Here is a 21,518-nt window from a genome sequence, read left to right on the forward strand (position 1 = left end):
TGTATCCAGAATGGGATCATTTAAAAATTAGGATGATGTGAGCTTTTTACTGTGGCAGGATCCTTTCCATGTCTTTACTCGTTTCTGCTGCTGCTACACTTCTGTGCTGCCATGGGAGGGAGCAGTGTTCCTGGCTGTGCAGATCATCTGAACTGCTGGCACTTCCTGCCAAGTGATTTAGATGCAATGGGAAAGGTCAGCCCTCACCCCAAGTCTGGTGCAGTTCCTGCTGTGATATATCTGGCCAGGCAGGAAAAATGTTGAGTGTCGTCAGTGTTTCCCACCCTCCCCATGTGGTCTCTCTGGCTACACCTTCCTGGGCGAATGAAACATGTCTGGGGACATTCTCTGGTACTGAAGCCACATGGCGCAGGATGACTCGTGTCCTTCCTATTGAACTCTCTTACCCTGCAGAAGAGGGAGACTGCATCCAAAGTGCCTGGTTCTTGCTCGTGGATGTGGGACTTGTTTGGGAGGGTGGTCACTGGCCTGAACCCAAGGACTGTCAGGGACTCTCACAGTCTGGCAGTATAGACAACTGTGCTCCAGGGCCTGGGAGGAATCCTTGGCTGTTGTTCCACTTACTAATATAGACATAGCTTCTTTAGCCAGCCAGCAGCCTCGCCTGAGGCTCCCCCAACCCCATGGGCCCTGTCTTTGCTAATAGACTAGCCTGGGCATAGGGGCAAGAGGTGCAACCACTCTGTCCCAAGGGAGCATCTCTGCAATGTGCTATGCAGCCTTGCTTGGCTCAGCAAAGCCGGTTGGAAGTAACAGCGCTGCACGAAACAGCATAAATAGGGGACTTCTTTCCTCTGTGTATCCTGCTACTGCTTCTTTCTGCAGGGGAGTTTAATGTGAGCAAACATATGTCTACAGGGTAGCCATCTGCCTCTGAAGTAGTTGTCTGGCTGCCTTCAAAGCCAGGATAGACCAAGAAGCATCTTTAGGGCATGGGTGTCTTGACCTATTTTAGATATACAGTTGTACTGATGAGTACAATTATGCCCTATTTTCTGTGCTTGACTAGGAGGGGGCCCTGACTGCCTGGCTCACTGCTTGTCACCTGCACTGCAGATGTTGAAGTGAGGAGACAGCAATCCCACTGCCTGAAAGTGTGCAGCTTCACTGGGGTAGGGAGTGCTCAGCCTGCGCTGAGGGGCCAGCATCACTACACCTCTCCTAAGAGGCAACTGCAGCCAAGGTAGGGCAGGCTGGGGCTGGGGAGGGGGAGACGTACCAAAGACTGGTGGAAGGAGCACAAACACAGGTCCTGAGCACCTGGCAGGGCCAGCCACCATGGCTAGAAGGAGGTATTACATTGCACTGGAGTGGTGACTCCCGTAAGTGTCCTTACTTCTTTGGGGTAAGGGCGAGAAAGGTGAGAAAGTCCCTTCCCTTCCTCCTGCCTCCAGAGATGAGAGGGAAGAGGAAGGACTGAGCCCTTCCCTGTGGGTAGAGGGGCAGAAGGGAGATTTCTCCTTCTGGTCTAGGTGCAAGTGGTGGTGGAGGGAACAGGCCTGTGGGCATCTCCCAAAGGTCCCTGCTTCCTAATGGGGGGAACAGCTTTCTCAAGCCCTGCTGACTGGTCCTAGCCAAGAGAGGAACCACAGAGGAGTTGCCTGCTGACAGAGTGGGGCCAGTGGGTACACTCAGCAGCTTTTCTACATCAGTCATTCACGATCTCCCCCAAACAGCATCCAGGAGGAGCAGACCTTGCTTTGGGGCAGTGTGCAGCACATGGATGCCAGGGAAAGGAGCAGGAGCAGTTTGTGGGTGGGTGACAGGGGCAGCACTGGCAAGGCAGGGAGGGCAGACAGAGCCGAGGTAGTGGGGCAGTGGCGAAGGGAAGGCATTGCTCCCAGCAGCTGTGTGCTTGGCTGCTCTCTTGCAGGCCATGAGTACAGCCTGCTCCCCACACAGGGCAGAGTGGCTGCTGCTTCACCCCCCAGCTCAGGCCCTGGCAGCAGCACCACCATCCCCTCTATGCCCCACACTCTTGGAGCTGGGTGTGCAATTCCCGCTGCTCTGTGGGAGCGTGTCACTGCAGTTGGGGAGACCGGCTGCGCTGTGCCAGATGCATGACTAGCTCCACTCCTATCTACCCTGTGAGCGAAGGGGGGCTACAAGAGGGAACGGTCTTCGCGGTGGTCCCTGAGCACAAGGGGCAGTTTCACCCTTGTATGTCAAGCAGCACTGAAGCAGTTAAGGTGTAGAGAGCCTCTTTCTGCTTGCTACAGCTGAAAATAGCACAGCCACCCTGTGGATGCAGAAGCACTGACATTTGTCCATTCAAAGTGTCCTCCTCCTTCCGCCACCCCTTGACACTCAGTTCCTGGGGCGGGGAAGGGCCACCCACTTGGAGATGAAGGGAAGGACAGCTAACGAGGAAAGCTTCTTGAGGAACAAGAATCACTGCCTCAGAGTTAGCCAGCTAAAAATAGCCTGGCAGGGATGAATACTTGTGTGAAACAACCTGCAACTCAATGTGATCTTGTACATGCTGGAATTTCTTTAGGCTGAAGTGACACATAATGCCAGGTGGCCACTGAGGGAAGGAGAAGAAGCCCTTTGCCTCCTTTCTGGCATCTCTTTGGGGCCTTGGCTAGGTGAGAGAGACACACAGATTTCTCCAGGATATAATTCAGGGCAGGACATGGGCTAGGGGATCCCTCTTGGGGTGCCCAGTTGTCTGCTTTGGCCATAGCAGGATCCTAGGGCACTGGGGAGCTGTTTTAAACTCCAGGTAGGTGTGAGTGAGGTGGTGTGAATACCCATGAATTAAAGCTTGAGCCAGAAAGAAGCAGTCCTCAGCAGAAAACACTGCGAAGGAGAGAAAACACATCAGATCTGTCTAAGGTAACATGCTAGTTATGCTTCATATCACTGGTAAATGGCTTGAAGACAGTTATTAAAATCTTAGATTGTGTCGTACAAGAATGGCATATGTTTGTAGATAGTTGCAACCTCATCACTGCAGCGTGGCTTAGGAGGTTTTAAGTAACTTGCTATGCTACAAGACTATACTAACCAATTCTCCAGGTGCTAAAATACTCATGCGTTACTTGCTAACCCTTGCTGGTAATGAAACCATTGCTTCAGTCAATAGAAACCTTCCCAGTTCTCTCACAAAGGAGCAGATTAAGCTCCCAGAAGTTGTCAGATGCACGTTCTCCTCATCCTCTCCCAAAATAGCACTGTGATTTTAATTTACTCAGATAAACAAGCAGTTGACTAAGCAGGCATTAATTATACAATTCATATTAAGAAAAAGACACTTGGGATAATTTTGATTGATTTACTTGGCAGAGTTTTGATAGCTACTGAAAAACATACTATTCATGTTTAGGTGAAAAATAAATGGAGTCAAATAAGTGTCACTGCATAGTACTAGGAGGTATATACAGCCACATGTAAAAATGCATAAACACAAACATTTCTGTACAGCAACTTTTCCTTTCAGTCTGTATAGAGAAACACTGGTTTATAGTATGAGGAAAATATAAAGCAGACATACATGCAACAAGGACATGACAGTTACATAGGTCCCACCTGCCTCCCAAGAGTTACAATAATAACAATAATAATAATAATAATAGCCTTTTTCAGGGAAAATATTTGAAACCTGGAATGTTTTCATGTTGAGGTTTCCAGAGAGCTTCAGATTTTAAACATATCTGAAGCTGATTTAAAGGCTTGATTCAAAGCCCTATGAAGGCAATGGATAGATTCCATTGGTTTCAGTGAGCTTGGGGTCAGGCCCAACTATTTAACAACGATCCCATTCTGCCCGCCCCCAAAATCTAAAGTTGAAGTCTGCAGATAAAAATAAACAATCATATCATACAAAATTTTGTATATAGAATACAAAAGGTAACCATTGACTTTTTGTATAAAATACAACTTTTTGATAGTATATTTATTTCACATATGTATAAATATAACCCAAATAATATGATTTTTATTATTCCTACCAAAATATTATTACTTTTTTGTTTTTTTTACAAAAGTTTACAAAACAAATAATTCTTTATATTTACAACCCAATACTGTGAAGGGTGCCCGGTCAATGATGAAAAATAGACTATAAGGGTAGTGCACTTAGCCATTGCAAAAGAAAGAGAAAAAAAGACAGTAACTTTGTTAAGATATAAGTGTTCTGAAGAAATGATACTGGATTCAAGTTTTGGTTGCAAGAGTCTTTCACAAGCTCACAATTTCAAATGCATCAGGTATATCTTTACAGGACTGCAGATGGCCTTTACCTTGCTGCATTTACTTGAAACAGAATTAATTTATGATCCCAGTAATGGCACTTACAGTCCAGTGTCTTGTCCACTGCAGGCTGAGGCCAATGGAACAAAGCTCAGCATTGAATCCAGCAGTGACTGGTATCTTGAAGTCTTGGGACCAGCTCCTCAGCTGAACAATTTTTTTACATCATTTGAGGATCTGGACACTCAAAAACAATCTGGTCTTAGTACAGAAAACAGTAGTGGCTTTTTCAGTGGCCCTGCTGAAGTTACTGGACTTCAATGTTCATTGCTCATGATGAGACCAACTGAGTCTCAGTCTTAGTAACACAGCAGTTGTCTGTTCATGCAAGACCTTAGGCAATCACTGCTGACCTGCTCATGGACTGTATGTGCCTGTGTTTGTAAGACAGAAGAGTTGATCTTCCCTCCACTTTAAACTCATGTAGCTACTATTTCGGTCTAGTCTTGCACAATTTATAGGGGAATCATTTGTTAGGCTGCTTCTGTATCGCTCCAGACTTAGGTAGGGGGCCAGTGACCTGAGATGCCAAGCTGTTTAAAGACTTGAAAAATTTTCCTCCATTGGTACTGGCATATCAAAAGGGACATGTACTCCGATCTAAATTGGGGAAAAGAGAGAGCTTTCTGGGCAGCTGAGCCACCACGTTATGCAGTGCAGGAGTGTGTAACAATCTTAGCTGGAGCAGAAGAGACTCTTCTGTGGGCTTTCTCGTCCATATTATGAAAAATGAACAGCATCATGGATCCAGCCTGCCTCGACTGGCAGATCTAGCCAAATGCACACGCTACACCTTTCCTGTGGGTGATGGTGCCTGTGTGTTTGTAAGACCATATTTCTTGGAGCATCAGGAAAAATTGTGCCCACAAGAAATGACAGGGTGAAATGACTGGAAAAGCCTTATTAAAAACTCTCTTGAGAAATAGGTCAGATAAGTACAAAGGCTATTGTCAAGTAGTCTACTCATTCCACTGCCACTAACAAGGATGAATAGAGCACTTCCTACTGGGTAGAGCAATGCCTCTTGGCATCGAGGCATGTGAAAGTAGGCTTTGTATTCCTTTGCCACATCTGGTCTCAGCTAATTCAGAGGAGGTTGTGAAACATGTCTCACCACATCATTTTAAAGAACAGCATTTTCATTTGACTTGCAAGATCTATTCCCATTTATGAATGCTCCTGTCAGACTCACTGTGGAACTGCTTTATAGTGACATAGGACCACCTCCTAATAGCCCTGCTGACGAAATCTATATGAGTAAATTTAATATGGACAAGACTATTCTCTGGTACTGAGGTCAAATGGTGTGGAACAACCTGTATCCTTCTTATTCTGTTCTGTAAGCCTCCAAGGCAAGTTGGCTGCAAACTACCTATGGGAACGGTCCTTGGCCCAGGTTAATTCCTTAGCCACACACAGAAATGCTAAAGGCAATGTTAGCTGAACTGTCCCCAAACCCAGAACAGATGACTGAGTTCCAGTGCCCAGGAATGTTCCCAGAAACTATTTCATTTACAAGTACAGATGTGGCTGAGGGGAGCCTCCTACTGTGAGTAACCCAGGTGGTTACAACTGATCTGTCATGCATGCTGCGGCAGTACTCCCAATACTCTGTCTGAAGGACGCTGTGGGGATCTGGACCATCATCAGACCTCTTTCAACTCCCCACTACGGCGAGGGAGAGCAATGGAAAGGGGGATGGAACCAAAATGCTGTGCAATCAAAATGGAAGTCTCTCTCCAGACAAAGACGTGCTGGCATTTCTGCAAGGATTAACCTGTTTGATAGAAGAGGATCAAGATGAACTATTTGCCGTTTGCCATGGGTTAAGATGAAAATGGGGATAGTTATTTTGGCTTAGCTGAGTTGCTTCATGTATTTGCCCTCCTCTAAGCTGGCCTGGAAAAGTAGTCTGTGAGGGCCAAATTCTGAGCACCTTTCTCATTCAAATTGTCCTTTAAAGTCACTGGAGTCCCTTGGGTAGGGCAAGGTGGCAAAGTGAGGCTCTTGAGCTTTGGAATAGTTCATCTCCTGCTTCCCTCAATGCCAAGAGTGACTGTGCTGCTGACAAGAAAGTAGCCTCCTCTGTCACTTGTGGCAAGTACTGACAAAAGGGAAAAAGCAAAAACTAGAGCACACTGAGTTACACTCTGGATGTCTGTCACAGAATCTATTTTCTTCTTTTCTTGGATGGGACCACTTACCCTCTTGTGTGCTACAGAATAAAGAGGGTTTAAAACAAAATCAACAGAAAAGCAAATGAGAGTTTGTACTACATAGAAGTAAACAGTTTTTGTAACACATTGAGATTTACACAGGGCCTGATCCTGTCAGGACTGAGTCCCAAGGTAGTCAAGTGCTGTGAACATGATGACTGAAGAGCTCTGGACCACTTGGGTTGCTACTTGCGCTGAGAAAAATGATGTTTCACAACCCATACCACTGTCTGCGTCTTGCATGTGTGGGAAGCTGTAAACATTTTCACACAGCACTCGTGAGAAGAGCTGATGCGTTTACAATGCGCTGGGCACCAGTGTGGGGAACAAACCCTTCATGCGTTCTCACTCCTTTGTGACGGGTATGAATATCACTTACATTATTGTTTCATTGGGGGAGACTTCAATTTTCTTCCTAGAACAACTCTTCAAATGGGGAAATAGCTGTATGGGGTATTTTAAAGGACAGCCCAATTACTAGAGTGTAAATTAATAAAGCAGACTGTTGGCATCTAAAGAGAAAGCTAATGTCCTTACTGCCTCTTTATCTTTTTCACCCTTGGTATTGTCACTTATGAGTGGTTCCCCAAAATTTCATCAAGGTTGATGTCTTTCATCCAGTCATCATTACCAGGTTCCGTTTTCAGTAAAGAATCTATAAAGTCTGAGTCACTGTTGAGTGCAGGTCCTATACTGTCACCTTGCTGGTTCAGAAAGTCAAACCCTAAGTCATTACCATGGTCAGTTCCTTGGTAAGCCCGAGAGTTTTGGTTGGTAGATGTGAAACTGGTTGATGGCAGAGAAGATGGAGGTGTCATACTCGTTCCTGGCTGATTCAAATTAGGCACAGTCTGTCCTCTCAGCTGGTTAGGTCTTATGCTTAGACCTCGTAGTGAACCAGCAGATTGTCCATTTAGAGTCTGGTGCATTTGGTTTAGAGGAGGCCTCATTTGAACTCCTGCTGTTAATTGATTGGGGGGTGCCAATGCACGCTGAGGAAAATGCTGGTTACCTATGGTGCGTTGCAAAGACTGGTTAGGATATGGAGTGCCTGTGGGGAAACGGACCCCTGTGGGTTTCAGTGTGTCCTGCTGCTTCACTGCGGCTTCTTGTGGGGCCCAGTTCTGAGCAGTGGCAGTAGCTGTGATCATCACATTGGCCGGTCTTTGCGTGGGGATACCTGTGGCTCCATGGTTCAAACTTGGTCTTACTTGCTGTGAGTTGACCACTGACCCAGTCCCAAAAGCTGCTACGTTGTTTCCCTGCGTCATGGTTTGCTGTCGAGACATCATGGGGTTATTCTGACTGGGCAGGACTTGATTTTGGTTTCTGTGTGGCTGCATTTGGTTCATTCCTGAAGTCACATTGTACGTGCTTGGTTGGTTGCAAGAAGGGTTCCCGTAGCAGCCCATACCCCGAGCTGCGGGAACAGAAGGCATTCGCGTCCCAGCAGGGGTTGACATGAGACTGGAGCTCTGGGGCATGATGCTATGAGTAGAAATGGGGTTTGATAAGGACATGTTGGAGCTCATACTCACAGCAGGTGAACCTCCTGGAAAGGAGAAAACAATACAAAGTGTTAAAACAAACATTAGCACATCTTGCTGACATTATTCTAAAAGTGTGGGCAAAACTGTCAAATGAGCTTACAGCAAAGGTATTGCCGCTTTTCAGGAATTCCCTGAACCTCTCCCAGAGGAGGTATTCTGTGGAGGCAGAGCTACGTTCAACCCTGGAGTTTTGCTATTTCCTGTATATCAACTACTAGCAATTGTTGGACATGGGACACTGTTGTCTTTCTTATGTACAACAAATCTAGGCTGAATTCGGCTAGCTTTGACTTCATCATCAAATCTTATTATTTTATTAGTCTGTTTGATTATTTATTTATGATGGATAGTTGGTCCATCATCAGTTTCTACTTACTATGCAAGTATTTAAAGACCGTAACTATGTCTGTGACCTCCGAAAACACTGATCTCAGTTTATGGCATTTTTTCCAGTCCTTCAGTCATTCTTATAGCTCTTTTTAAAACTTGCCCAATTTTCAGCATTTGATTTAAGGGCTGTACATCACAACTAGCCACAGTACTTAAGTAGCTATTGCACAATTCCAGCATGGATGTAAAACAAGTTCTTTTTTGTTGTTCAGCATTCCCCATCTCAGACTGTGTTTGTCCTTTCGGTCATAATCCTACACCCTGTTTGCAGTGATATCTGGAGACCTGTCAACCATTTCTCTATGTGCCATGTTAATTGTATCACTCTGTTTGCTTAATCAAAAGATCATGCAGTATGAAGTCAGATGCCTTAAAGTCCATTATCTTAATAACTATTACCTTTATCAGCCAAAGTTGTGGTTTCGTTAAAAAAAAAAAGCTATTTTGAAAAGGTGTATTTTCCATCAGCTCCTTTGTCTGACATTAACTATAGTCCCTTCCTTCATTCTTTATTAATCAGGGCATAACAGCTCCCAGGTACTTTTGCTGAGCTCTGTATTAGGTCACTAGGGCTGCAATTACCTATTTACTTTTTTAATTTTTGTCATGGCATTAGCTTTCTTCCTTGGAGTTTCAAGACTAAATAAAAACTGACATTAACAACTTGGAGAACCTCTCAGCCAGTTCTCTGAAAACTCTTGAACACAAATCATGCACATACATATTTAAAAAGTCTATGTTTAGTAACAGCTGTTTAATATACTATTCTTGTTGGAATTTCACCATAATGATCACATAAATCCTTTAGCTCTTCCCCCAGACTGGAACTGAAGAAAAAATATCATATATTTCTGCCTTTTCTGAATTATTTTTTATACATTTGCTATTCCCATCCAGTAATGGATGCATAGGATTCTTTTTAACTTAAAGTACTTAAAAATGGTCTCCTCCCAATTTATTATTAACCCTGAGAGTGACCCCCCCAACCAGAGTTGCTTATTCCAAATCAGTTAGACATAGATGCCTAAATTAAGCAGCTGGTCTTATCCTGGAAGACAGGCTCATCCAGAAAATGACTCCAATCAGAAGACACTTAACTATAATGAATCTATTGAGACTATCTTAATTTAAGCATATAAATTCAGTCCCAGAGCTGGGCAGTCCCTGGGACAGGAGATGTTGTGAGGACCCCACCTGGTTTTACCCCTGCAAGTGCAATAGGATTCTCATCCATGCATTAGGCTGTGAGATACCTTGCTGTATTTAGCTTTGGAAAGAAAAAGAGGAAAATCAATGCTAAGCAGACAACCTCAGGAGTAACCTCATCTTTGGCTTTGCTAGTAGGTTGGGCACTGCTTAGTTTTTTGAAATACTATAACATCTTTTCGTGGGGGCAATGAAGATTGGGACCCTGAATCTCTGCTCATTCATGCCATTACTGAAATGGAAGGATGCCCCAGAAATCAGCAGCATTTCAAAAGACCTGTAACAGCAATCTGGAGGAGAACTCGTTCTCTCTTTCCAGCTGAACTAAAACAGCCATAATATATTTGTGGAAGCACTTCACTTGCCACTGGGTTGAAGCCACTCCCAGGGTGACCCTGCCAAGTGTTGAGCAGCCTGGCGGGCTAACATCTCACAATTTGTGCAAATGCCATGCTCTTTAAAGAGCACAATTGGTCAGGACGTGGGCTGTACATATTGTGCAAAAGATGAAGTTTCCTCTTTCTTTGTACTGCTATTTTTATCCTTTTATTTTTAACACAAATATTTTCCATTCTGATTTCTTCCAGATGGGAAGAAATTTCTTCCACAGCAGTGCTGCGTACAGCAGCTGGACACCCCAGGCTATGGCGATTCTGAGAAACGCCTTCACTGCCCGATTCACCTGCCATTGTCTTAAGGGCTTATTGCTGCAACATGGCACTATAGGGAAAAGCACACAGGAGTAAAATGTTTAACCATGTGTCTCCAGACCCCCATGGTAATTTTTTAACTTTTTCTCTCTTCTTCCCTGACCTGAACAGAGCTATTCCCAGAAAAAGGGAACAGATTCCCTGATGTTACTCCCTTATGCAAGAGTTTCCTAATCACTCCATCTGGTAGCTTTGCTGCTAGCTTCCAGCACAGCCCTTTCTCCCAGGCTAGCCTGAAAAGCTGCTCTTCTCCCTGGGTTTATTCTCAGTGGGGGGTTGAGATTTGAATGGACAAGTACTGCCAACCCCATGTGTTTCAAACCCAAGAGATGGGACTCCAAATACCATGAGATTGGCAAAGAGTCCATCAGATTTAGAACATCAACAAGAGCAATATAACAATGGGATCTACTTGTTTTGGAGCCTTCCACAGATGTGACTGTAGTCACATTTCCATCTTCTCTCTCAGGCTAGAAATGCATTGTTCTTAAGTAAAAGCCAAGAATCTCAGTTAATCATTTGATTCCAGGAATCAGCCTTTAAACAGCACACCAAACTACAGGATTTCCCGGAGTTGCCAGAGTTCTCAAAACATATATTCTAATTAGCACAGGAGGTACCAAGCCAGCAAGCTGGGCTTTCTGTCCTCTGGCATTGCCCTCAGCACTTGTTATTAAGCTGGCATCAGTGATACTTGTGCAAATTTACTGAAGATGAAAAACATTAGACCCATTAGAAAGCAGCAGTTTCCAAACTGCAACAAGCTTATCACTGCTAGAGCTTTTAAATAGCAAAAAGTGGTACGTCAACACTGATTGCCCAAGGAAGAGTCCTCCCCTTCCACGTGTACGCAGGCACAAGCTGTTGCTGCCAAGGTCAGCAGGTTGGGCAGAGGAGTGGCGTATGAGCAAGCTGCATTTGGGAACCCACTGGAAACATAATAGAAGCTGGAAAAGATTTGTTACAAAGGATAGGGGGGTAGGAAAGACTCAGATCCTTGGATGAGGCAGTTAGGAAAAAACAAACAAACCCAAACATTCTTTTTTTCTCACTGCATTGCATACGAAAATCACTGGAAGGCAAAGGATCCTTTTTATTTTTAAATACACAGATACTTTGCAGTATAAAGAACCTTCTTTTTCCCATTTGCTGCATCCCTCCCCCCCACCCCAACATCTTTTCCTTACTCTGTATTTGCTCTCAGAGCAGTTTGCAGATAACCAGCAAGGCAAACAGCATGAAAAACCAAATAGGCAACCCTGTGCCCCCCCAATTGGACTCTCCAAGGAGGAGAGGGCTCTGGAGCTCAACACATGGCTTGTCCTGAAGCGTCGGGAGTTATCTGCCCTAGGAAGTTCTGGCTTAAACCAGGAACTTTTCCCCCACTGTTTGATTGCTCCACTGAAATGCTTCTTCTAGAGCCGCATTGAGGCCATGACTGGCGTACTGAAAAACAGACTGAAAGTTCAGAGGATCACAGTGGTTGCCCGTGATGGTATTTTACAGGCTACATAACAATCAGGATGAGGGTCCTCATGCTGTACAGCACACATGAGCTGCCATTTGACAGGAGGGGATGCTTCTCTGAAGCAACAGGTACCATGTATGTACATGTGAGAAACATCTGGATGGAAGGAGGCTGCATGTTCATGGGGATACCTCTGTATCAAGTATTTGGCTGCACATCTGCCCTAGGCAGTGCTAATGGGAGGGTGCCACCCACTCCTTCCCCATAGTAACTTGGTACCTGGGAGGTGCAGTATCAGCTTGGATGAATCACCAGTTGGTTCCCCAGGTCATATATCAACACTTTTCAGTAGTGGCGGGGCAGTAAGGTAAACAGCACAGGAGAGCAGCAGCCAGCAGTCACTGCCAGAGGAGGGAGGAGAATCCCAAGGTCCTTTGGGAAGGCTTCCAAAAGGCTTGGAAGTCTCCAAGAAAACATTCTCTGTTTCTTCTTTTCACCATTATTTACACAAGCAGAAAGCTCCCAAGACAGAATGTAAGCATTTTAAACTCACTTTAAAGTGAATTTTATTTTAAATCCCTCTGCACTGATTTAAGTGGATGCACAGAAAATCAGGCCCTGTTAGCAGTGCATACATGGCTCTTCTGGAAGGCCTTCCACCTGGAAGGAAAGAATGCAGTTTCATTTAGGACATGGACACTTACCAGAATATTGGTTTACTTGTTGCATGTTGACCACATTCCTTCTTTGGTCTTTATAATCTGGTGGTGGTCGTGTCAAGTGTCTGTTTAGCTGATCTTGTGGAGTAATTTTCTCCTAGAGGATTAGAGTAGAAATATATTAATTGGAGTTGCTCTTTATGTGAGAGAGCAACTGGAATGTACTGAGCTGTGCCTAGGGGTGGATGAAGAGCGAGTCGAGAGCTTATGGGTAAGGATTAAAGGGCAAGCGAGCATGGGTGACACTGCTGTGGGTGTTTACTACAGGCCACCTGATCAGGATGAGGAAGTCGATGAGGCCTTCTACAGACAGCTGGAAGTAGCCTCACGATCCCAGGCCCTGGTTCTCATGGGGGACTTCAACCACCCTGATATCTGCTGGAAAGACAACACAGCTAGGCACAAACAGTCCTGGAGATTCCTGCAGAGCATTGGTGACAACTTCTTGACCCAGGTGGTGGAGGAGCCAACAAGGAGAGGTGTGCTGCTGGACCTCGTACTAACAAACAAAGAAGGACTGGTGGAAGATGTGAAGGTTGGGGGCTGCCTTGGCTGCAGTGACCATGAGATGGTGGAGTTCAGGATCCTGCGAGGAGGCAGCAGGGCACCAAGTAGGATCGCAACCCTGGACTTCAGGAGAGCAAACTTTGTCCTCTTCAGGGACCTACTTGGAGGAATCCCATGGGTGAGGGCCCTGGAAGGAAGGAGTGTTCAAGAGAGTTGGTTAATATTCAAACATCACTTCCTCCAGGCTCAAGAGCGGTGCATCCCTATGAGTAGGAAGTCAAGCAAAGGAGGTAGGAGACCTGCATGGATGAGCAAGGAGCTCCTGGCAAAACTCAACCAGAAGAAGGAAGTCTACAGAAAGTGGAAAGGGGGACAGGCCACTTGGGATGAATATAGGAATGTTGTCAGAGTATGCAGGGATGCGACAAGGAAGGCTAAGGCCCGTTTGGAATTAAATCTGGCAAGAGATGTCAAGGACAGCAAGAAGGGCTTCTTCAAATACATCAGCAGCAAGAGGAAGACTAGGGAAAATGTGGGCCCTTTGCTGAATGGGGTGGGTGCCCTGGTGACGAAGGATGCAGAGAAGGCAGAGTTACTGAATGCCTTCTTTGCTTCAGTCTTTACTGCTCAGGCCAGCCCTCAGGAACCCCAGACCCTGGAGGCAAGAGAGAAAGTCTGGAGAGAGGAAGACTTTCCCTTGGTCGAGGAGGAGTGGGTTAGAGATCATTTAAGCAAACTTGACACCCACAAATCCATGGGCCCTGATGGGATGCACCCACGAGTGCTGAGGGAGCTGGCGGACATTATTGCTAAGCCACTCTCCATCATCTTTGAAAGGTCATGGAGAACAGGAGAGGTGCCCGAGGACTGGAAGAAAGCCAATGTCACCCCAGTCTTCAAAAAGGGCAAGAAGGAGGAGCCAGGGAACTACAGGCCAGTCAGCCTCACCTCCATCCCTGGAAAGGTGATGGAGCAGCTCATCCTGGAAGCCATCTCCACGCATGTGGAGGAAAAGAAGGTGATCAGGAGTAGTCAGCATGGCTTCACCAAGGGGAAATCATGCCTAACCAATCTGATAGCCTTCTATGATGGAATGACTGGCTGGGTAGATGAGGGGAGAGCAGTGGATGTTGTCTACCTAGACTTCAGCAAGGCTTTTGACACTGTCTCCCATAGCATCCTCATAGACAAGCTCAGGAAGTGTGGGTTAGATGAGTGGACAGTGAGGTGGATTGAGAACTGGCTGAATGGCAGAGCTCAGAGAGTTGTGCTCAGTGGCACAGAGTCTAGTTGGAGGCCTGTAGCTAGCGGTGTCCCCCAGGGGTCAGTCCTGGGTCCAGTCTTGTTCAACTTCTTCATCAATGACCTGGATGAAGGCACAGAGTGCACCCTCAGCAAGTTTGCTGACGATACAAAACTGGGAGGAGTGGCTGATACGCCAGAGGGCTGTGCTGCCACTCAGAGAGACTTGGACAGGCTGGAGAGGTGGGCAGAGAGGAACCTCATGAAATTCAACAAAGGGAAGTGCAGGGTCCTGCACCTGGGGAGGAATAACCCCATGCAGCAGTACAGGTTGGGGGTTGACCTGCTGGAAAGCAGCTCTGCTGAGAAGGACCTGGGAGTGCTGGTGGACACCAAGTTAAGTATGAGGCAGCAATGTGCCCTTGTGGCCAAGAAGGCCAATGGTATCCTGGGCTGCATCAGAAAGAGTGTTGCCAGCAGGTCGAGGGAGGTGATTCTCCCCCTCTACTCAGCCCTGGTGAGGCCCCATCTGGAGTACTGCGTCCAGTTCTGGGCTCCCCAGTACAAGAGGGATGTGGCACTACTGGAGCAAGTCCAGCGAAGGGCCACAAAGATGATTAGGGGACTGGAGCATCTCTCTTATGAGGAAAGGCTGAGGGAGCTTGGCCTGTTTAGCTTGGAGAAGAGAAGGCTGAGAGGAGATCTTATCAATGTGTACAAGTATCTGAAGGGAGGGTGTCGAGAGGATGGGGCCAGACTCTTTTCAGTGGTGCCGAGCGACAGGACGCGAGGCAATGGGCACAAACTGAAACACAGACACTTCCATCTTAACATGAGGAAAAACTTTTTCACTGTGAGGGTGACAGAGCACTGGAACAGGTTGCCCCGAGAGGTGGTGGAGTCTCCTTCTCTGGAGATATTCAAAAGCCGCCTGGATGCAATCCTGTGCAATGTGCTCTAGGTGACCCTGCTTGAGCAGGGGGGTTGGACTAGATGATCTCCAGAGGTCCCTTCCAACCTCAGTGATTCTGTGATTCTGTGATTCTTTTCTGGCCCTGTGTTTTATCTGTGTCTTGCTTTTCTCAGAATGTACAGAGTTGAAGTGTTCTTTCCTTTCACCCTGTCTGGTCCACAGGAAAAGACTTCAGTGGCATCTGTGAATCTGTGCCATCACCCACTGAAGTCTATATGGGAATCTGCTGGATGTACTGTGTTGGAGTCTAGTCTAACTTTTTTTAAAATCACTAAGAGCTTGATCAGCCCCTAAGAATATTGGTCATGTCTATACTGCAGTAGATAGTATGCTCTGGTGTCCATGCTGTCCGGCTTGCTAATCTATCAGGCAGAGGGGTCTGATGGCTCCTCATGCCTCCCTCCCTTTCTCTGCGGCCAGGTTTGCTTTCAGAGGAAGACAGGGAGCACAGATGCATAGCAAATATCCAGGTATAATCCTAACACAGCTGGGATGCAGCTGGGGAAGGAACCAGGGTCCAGGCTGCAAGATCCACACCTGACCTTTGGCTGTGTTAATAGTTCATCACCCATTTCACCCATTTTAGCCTGTCGTCGTGTCAATATGCACAGCTGGCAAAGGGGATTTCTGCTACATATGCTTTGTCCCAGCCATCCCCATCTCATCTCTCTCTCCTTCCTCCTACAGTGGAGGAGCTGCCACAAAAAGGGTTTAGCAATGACTGTGCTGGTCCTGTTGTTTTTAATGCCACTCACCATTGCCCTGTGCATCCCCATACATGTACATGTATGTTGTCTTTCCTGTTACACTGAGAGTGCAAGCTTGTGGGGGAGAGGGCAGCGGGGAAAGAGAGCTGAGAAAGACAGCTACTATAAGGACACATCTCTGGTGAAGGAAAGACAGAAATTCAAGTCCTTGAATCAAAATCTAACAGCCTTGGCTTCATGAAAATCTTGAAATTGAAGTCACTGGAGTCAGTGGCAAATCTCTTATCAGCATCAGTGTAGGGTGAAACTTCCTCTGTTCCTGGAGGTTGACACTGTGACTTTACGTGTCTGGAGTGTTACTGCCCACCCATAAGCAATGACTGCTCAGGATGCATGGCCCACGGCAGGAAAGTGTGGGTAGTGGCCTGATTGCCTCAGTCATTAATAAGTCAGTCCTGGTGTACATGCGCCTCCCAGAACTGTCCTTACTGTGCAAATACTGTGCAGGCTTCACCCTTTTATCTGCAACATGCTAAGCAACGTACTTGTATTTCATACTGGAAAGCCTGAGTTTAGCTAATCATTTCCATCCAGATGCTATTGGGGAAATAATCTAAGAAAGTGACCTGTTCATTAAAGAATTTCATTCTGAAAACCTCTGTGCATCTTGCCCCTCTCTATCCCCCCTCCCCCAAAGCAAATAAATGCCAGACTGCAGAAGCTCCAGTTGTGACATTATCCACAAGTTGTCTTTAACCTCTTAATATAAGAGGAATCTGCTCGACTCTGCAGTCCTAGCAACACCAGTGCAGAACCAGAAGTCAGGTTCCCAGGCTCCCAGTGCCTGTGTCCAGGTGGTCCCTGGTGCCCTGCCTTGGCAGGCCCAATGGACCTAAAAAGGGCTGATAGACCTATGTAGAGCCAATGGAGCTGGGCAGGGCTGCTGGACCTATTCAGGGCTGCTGGACCTGTGCAGAGCCAGTGGACCTATGCAGCTCCAGTGGACCTACACAGGGCCCAGCGACTTATACAGGGCTCCTGGACCTATGCAGGGCCAATAGACCTACGTGGAGCTGATGGACCTGGACACTGGTCAAGTAGCTGCCCCTGGGAGCTGGGGGGCAGTGGCAGGTTAAATGCTTTCCTCGCTCTTCTCCTGGTGTAAGTGAGCCCAGGGGTGAGCGGAAGATGTGCTGGGGGTTGTTGTAAACAATCAAGGGACAAACTTTAAAAAGGCCCAGATTTCAGACTATGAATGAGTTAGGGTTGGGAGCTATGTTGCATTTATACAGCAGCCCCTTCACACTATTTTGGCAGTGTGCACCATCCTTGATGTGGATGTGAATTACACCTATATTCATTTTAAGGAGCTTTGTACCACTCACTGTGTCCTGTACTGCCAGGATGGCATACCGGCTGTTCAGCGTGAAAAAAGAATCATGCCCTGGCTGTTATCTGAAGTTGCTTTTTTTTTTTTTTCCAGGAGCACTTTGAAACACTGTGAGAACAGCCTTTCTTGTGGTATTTAGGGATTTCCATAATGCATTCTGGGAGTGAGTGAGTCTGATTAAGATTTATATAAGACTTGTTTTAACATACCACCCAACCTGAGCCCTTGTGAAGAAGAAAGGCAAGTTAGCTCCCAGAAATCCCTGCAATACCTCTTCTGTATACATTTTCTATATATATGTATATGCAGTTTTTTACAACTGCAGCTAGGTTTTGTGTGTATTTTTATATATACAAAATGAAAACAAATACAATCTCATCAAAATACTTCTCCTATAGAACTATTTTAATTCCTATTTAACTCTTACTTATTTTAGTAAGAGCTGTATGAACAGTTAACTTTTTGTTCTGCTAAAAATTCTGACAGAAAACTCCAGCACTTACAGTTGACTTGAAACTTGAGTTTTCCTTTCCACAAATGAAGAAGTCAATAAAAATTTCCCTTATAGGACAAATGAAATCCCGAATTTCAAACTCAAGTTTTTTAATTTTATTTTTTGAGTGTAAATAAATTTCTAAAAAAAAAGGCATTCTCAGTAAAAAATGGAATCATTTTGTTTCTAAAATATCCACATGAAACCATTAATCTTTTTCAACTTCTGTGTTGTTCTTTAATTGCTGAATGTTGCGGTATTTATAAATCGACATTTTATAGAAAAAAGGAGATCTTGGCTTCAAAATATCATCACCGTTACCTTCAGTTTTCCCAAAGTATTAGTGTTTGAATCTCCTCCATTCCTTCTACACCTGCAACTCTTACACCCCCACACAGTGGATGGGAAGTTGGAGAGTCTGGCCTGTTTGTTATTAGATTTAGGTTCTGGATGCTTCTGCCTGGTTGACATATGGACCTGTAGATAAGTCACATGTCTGGGTGCCTGGTCCTGTGCAGGAAAGTTCATCTATTGCAAGCTGCCCTATTAGCCATTCCCCTTCTCCTCTGGCTCAAGATGTATTTTTAGGGCAGGGCACCTCCAAGGTGAGAAGTGGATTTAGGCCTGTGGGACAGTCAGCCCAAATGGGTCAGCCTTGTATGTTATCTTGAGAGAGATGCAGGCTGAGATAAGTAAGCCATAGGCGCAGGGTCTGCTGTCATCACAGCCCGGGGGAAGCGAAGCAGTTGGGGGTATCCCCTCAAGTCTTCTCCATCTCTCTCCAGTATCCTCTGTGCAGCCCTTCCCTAGTCACTGCAGGGTACCTGCATTGTCTTCTGCCTGCCCCAAGGGCACGCCAAGCTCAGCTTCTCTTTTTGTACTACTCTCTCCTCCACGCTCCATTTTGGCAAGCAGATCTACTAAGGAACTGTGAGGAAGAGGGAGCAGAGAGCACATGCTACAGCTCTGGGTTGGGGCTCCCTGTGGCACTGGCCATGGGTGATGGGCCATGAAGCACCTTCAGCTGACTCAGTTCATGCAGTACCAATGACAATGCCAGCTTAGGGGAACGAGGACCTGGGGTTCTAGCATTTATAACTCCCCAAAAGATCACGCATACCCCCCATGTCTCATAAGATGACAAGAAAATCTAAAGAATAACTGCCTACAAACATCTGGAAATGCATAAAGTTAAAGAGAGAAAGGAAAGCTTATATAGGATCCTAGCCAAGCACACAAATTTGTATTTAACACTAAAATCGATATACTTGATCCTTGTTTACATGCAGGCACTTTATACCGTGCTACCTATATGGCAGAGCCTGGAAGTCAGCTTTCTTCTGTGGGCAAAATAGTGTGGCAAAGTAGTGTAGTAATGTACCTTAGCTTATCTTAGAAGGAACACCACTGAAAACACTCATATGCCTAAAATTAAGCATATGCGTTGCTAGATTGTTCTCATAACAAAACCACAGTAGCTCAGATACTTTACTTGTTTCATGTAAACTGAACAAGATTTCAAGAGGGCTTAACAAAGTGCTGAAAAATATAAGGAATACTCTAGAAGGTCTAGGCATTACCAAAATGACCTAGAAGTTTGGGGAGATTTCTTCTCCCCATTTTAGCTTTCCTTTCTATTGTTTCTATGAAAATCATGTAAAATATGGAATTAGAAAACTTACTGCTTCCGCCAACATCTGTTGCTGTAGAAGGAGTTGTTTTTGCTCCATCATTTGCCGTTGAAGAGCCTGTTTCTTTTCCATCAGTTGCTGATTCAACATTGATTGCTGGGATGAGTTCATGTAACCACTTCCAGTGTTTGGATTTGAACAAGAACTGGAACTTGGAGTGGGGCCAGCTCCCTGGCCTACCACAGAGTGTTGATCCTGAAACAGAAGAAATAGCTCGTGAAGGCTGAAAATAATAATAAGCATCAAGAAAAGGAAATAATCCTTTTTATGCAATTAGCTCAAGCACAGGATACAGGACACAGACTCCCAGGACGAGTGACTGACACAAAAGCCTTGATAAAATAAGAAGGGGATTGAGCAACTTTATCACTCATGGAAGAATTTGAAAACTTGCCAAGTGGTTCCAGTGGAAAACCTCAATGTTGTACCAGGAGCTTGGGAAATGTTAAAGGAAGTAACTGAGCTGTCCTGGGATCTTTCAGGAAACTTCCATTAGGTTGTATGGCAATCTGTTTGAGGGGAACAAACTCTGCCTCTATTGGTTCTTACCATCTGGTGAGCAACAACAAGAATTTTTTATAGACTCATTGCTAGAAGTCACATCTATTGTTAGAAAATACAGAATTGGTAATTTGTTACTTTACAGTAACAAATTTTCATTTGTCCCTTCACCTCCCTCACAAGAGCAGTTTCCAAGAGATGTGGTATGCTCTAGAGCTGAAAATGGTCTCTCTTTAGCTGCAGGACTAAATACACTTAGAGCTTAGCAACTTTTCTGGTAATACAAATGTGTAACTGGATAGGACTTTGAAGTGGGCTTTTGGGTGCTGCCTGGTTCTTGCTATGGGTCTAGATCTGCTTCCTCTTCACAGCGTGCAGCTTCATGAGCAAGGGATGGCAAAAAGTCAGCTCAGGAGGCAGTGGGGAAAGACTTGGGAACTCCAGGCCATGAGCTACAAGATGAAGATAAACATGGGTTGACAATATGCTGTTCATTTTCTTTTACCATGGTTTCTCTTGGCAACAATACGTTTTATGTCTACTTGTTCCACCAGTGTTTGGTACTTGGACCTCTACCAAAGGAGGGAAAGAACTTTCTTAGTCCCTCTGTTACCACACAAAAATTTTCAAACTATTTTTGATCACTTCATAGTCAGGTATTCCTTAGCTGCATAGCTGTAAAGAAAATAGAAGACAATGGAGACTTCATAACAGTTGTGAGAAACATCACTTTTCTGACTGCACTTTGTTGCAATTCACTCTAGGAACCAAACCACTTAATTTTGCATGACCTAATATCCAGCAACCTATTTGCTCCACAACACAGGAATCCACAAAAGCTGCAGTTTGATGCTCCATGTTCTGCAGTAAGTTAGGTGTAGTTCCAGGATTTAGTCTACTAACTAGGTAAAGCTCTGCCCCATGACCACGGCCTCCCATGTCATCCAGGGAAAAAAGGACTCACCAACAATGAAATAAGGACTGGCAAAGCCAACCCTACCCACTCACTGAAGACCAACTAATGCTCACCACTTTGAAAACTCGGGGGAAGCTCATTTTTGTGTCTTAGCTTTTGCTTAGTGCATTCAGCACCCAAATACACACTCCACACTAAATAACATAAAAACTTCAAACTAATCCAACTTATCTTTATACCATCTGGCATGGAAGGAACACAACGACTGTTATGGTTATTTCTATTTTAAAATAATTTTGTGTCTTTTAGTTGGGGCGACATGAGTGCATAGCTAGCTAGATAAAGTATTTGACATCTCTGCATGAAATAAAAACCATAACTTTATTCTGGAGCCACCTGCAGCCCCCAAGGCAGTGTTACAAATCCACCCTTGGAAATTTATTGGACTCTTACACAATTATATCCTGTACACTTTCTTTCAGTTCCAGAAGGAATCTAGGATTTCTCAGCATTGCCACATTTTTCAGCCCTTATGTTAGATGCAAGATAGAAAATACCTCCTCT

General features: G+C 45.3%; 1 protein-coding gene across 1 annotated transcript in view; it reads right to left on the reverse strand.

The window, feature by feature from the left end:
- Positions 1–3,284: 3,284 nt before the first annotated feature.
- MAML2 (mastermind like transcriptional coactivator 2) overlaps positions 3,285–21,518 on the reverse strand; it is a 229,320-nt gene continuing 211,086 nt past the window's right edge. Inside the window, exons 3-5 of the mRNA XM_067289697.1 lie at positions 19,529–19,732; positions 12,520–12,631; positions 3,285–8,043 (exon numbers count right to left, since the gene is read on the reverse strand). Coding sequence (XP_067145798.1) covers positions 7,064–8,043; positions 12,520–12,631; positions 19,529–19,732 — 1,296 coding nt within the window. The 3' untranslated portion in view covers positions 3,285–7,063. The remainder of the gene's footprint in view (positions 8,044–12,519; positions 12,632–19,528; positions 19,733–21,518) is intronic.

Source organism: Apteryx mantelli, chromosome 1, assembly GCF_036417845.1.
Source record: "Apteryx mantelli isolate bAptMan1 chromosome 1, bAptMan1.hap1, whole genome shotgun sequence".
NCBI classification, from domain to species: Eukaryota; Metazoa; Chordata; class Aves; order Apterygiformes; family Apterygidae; genus Apteryx; species Apteryx mantelli.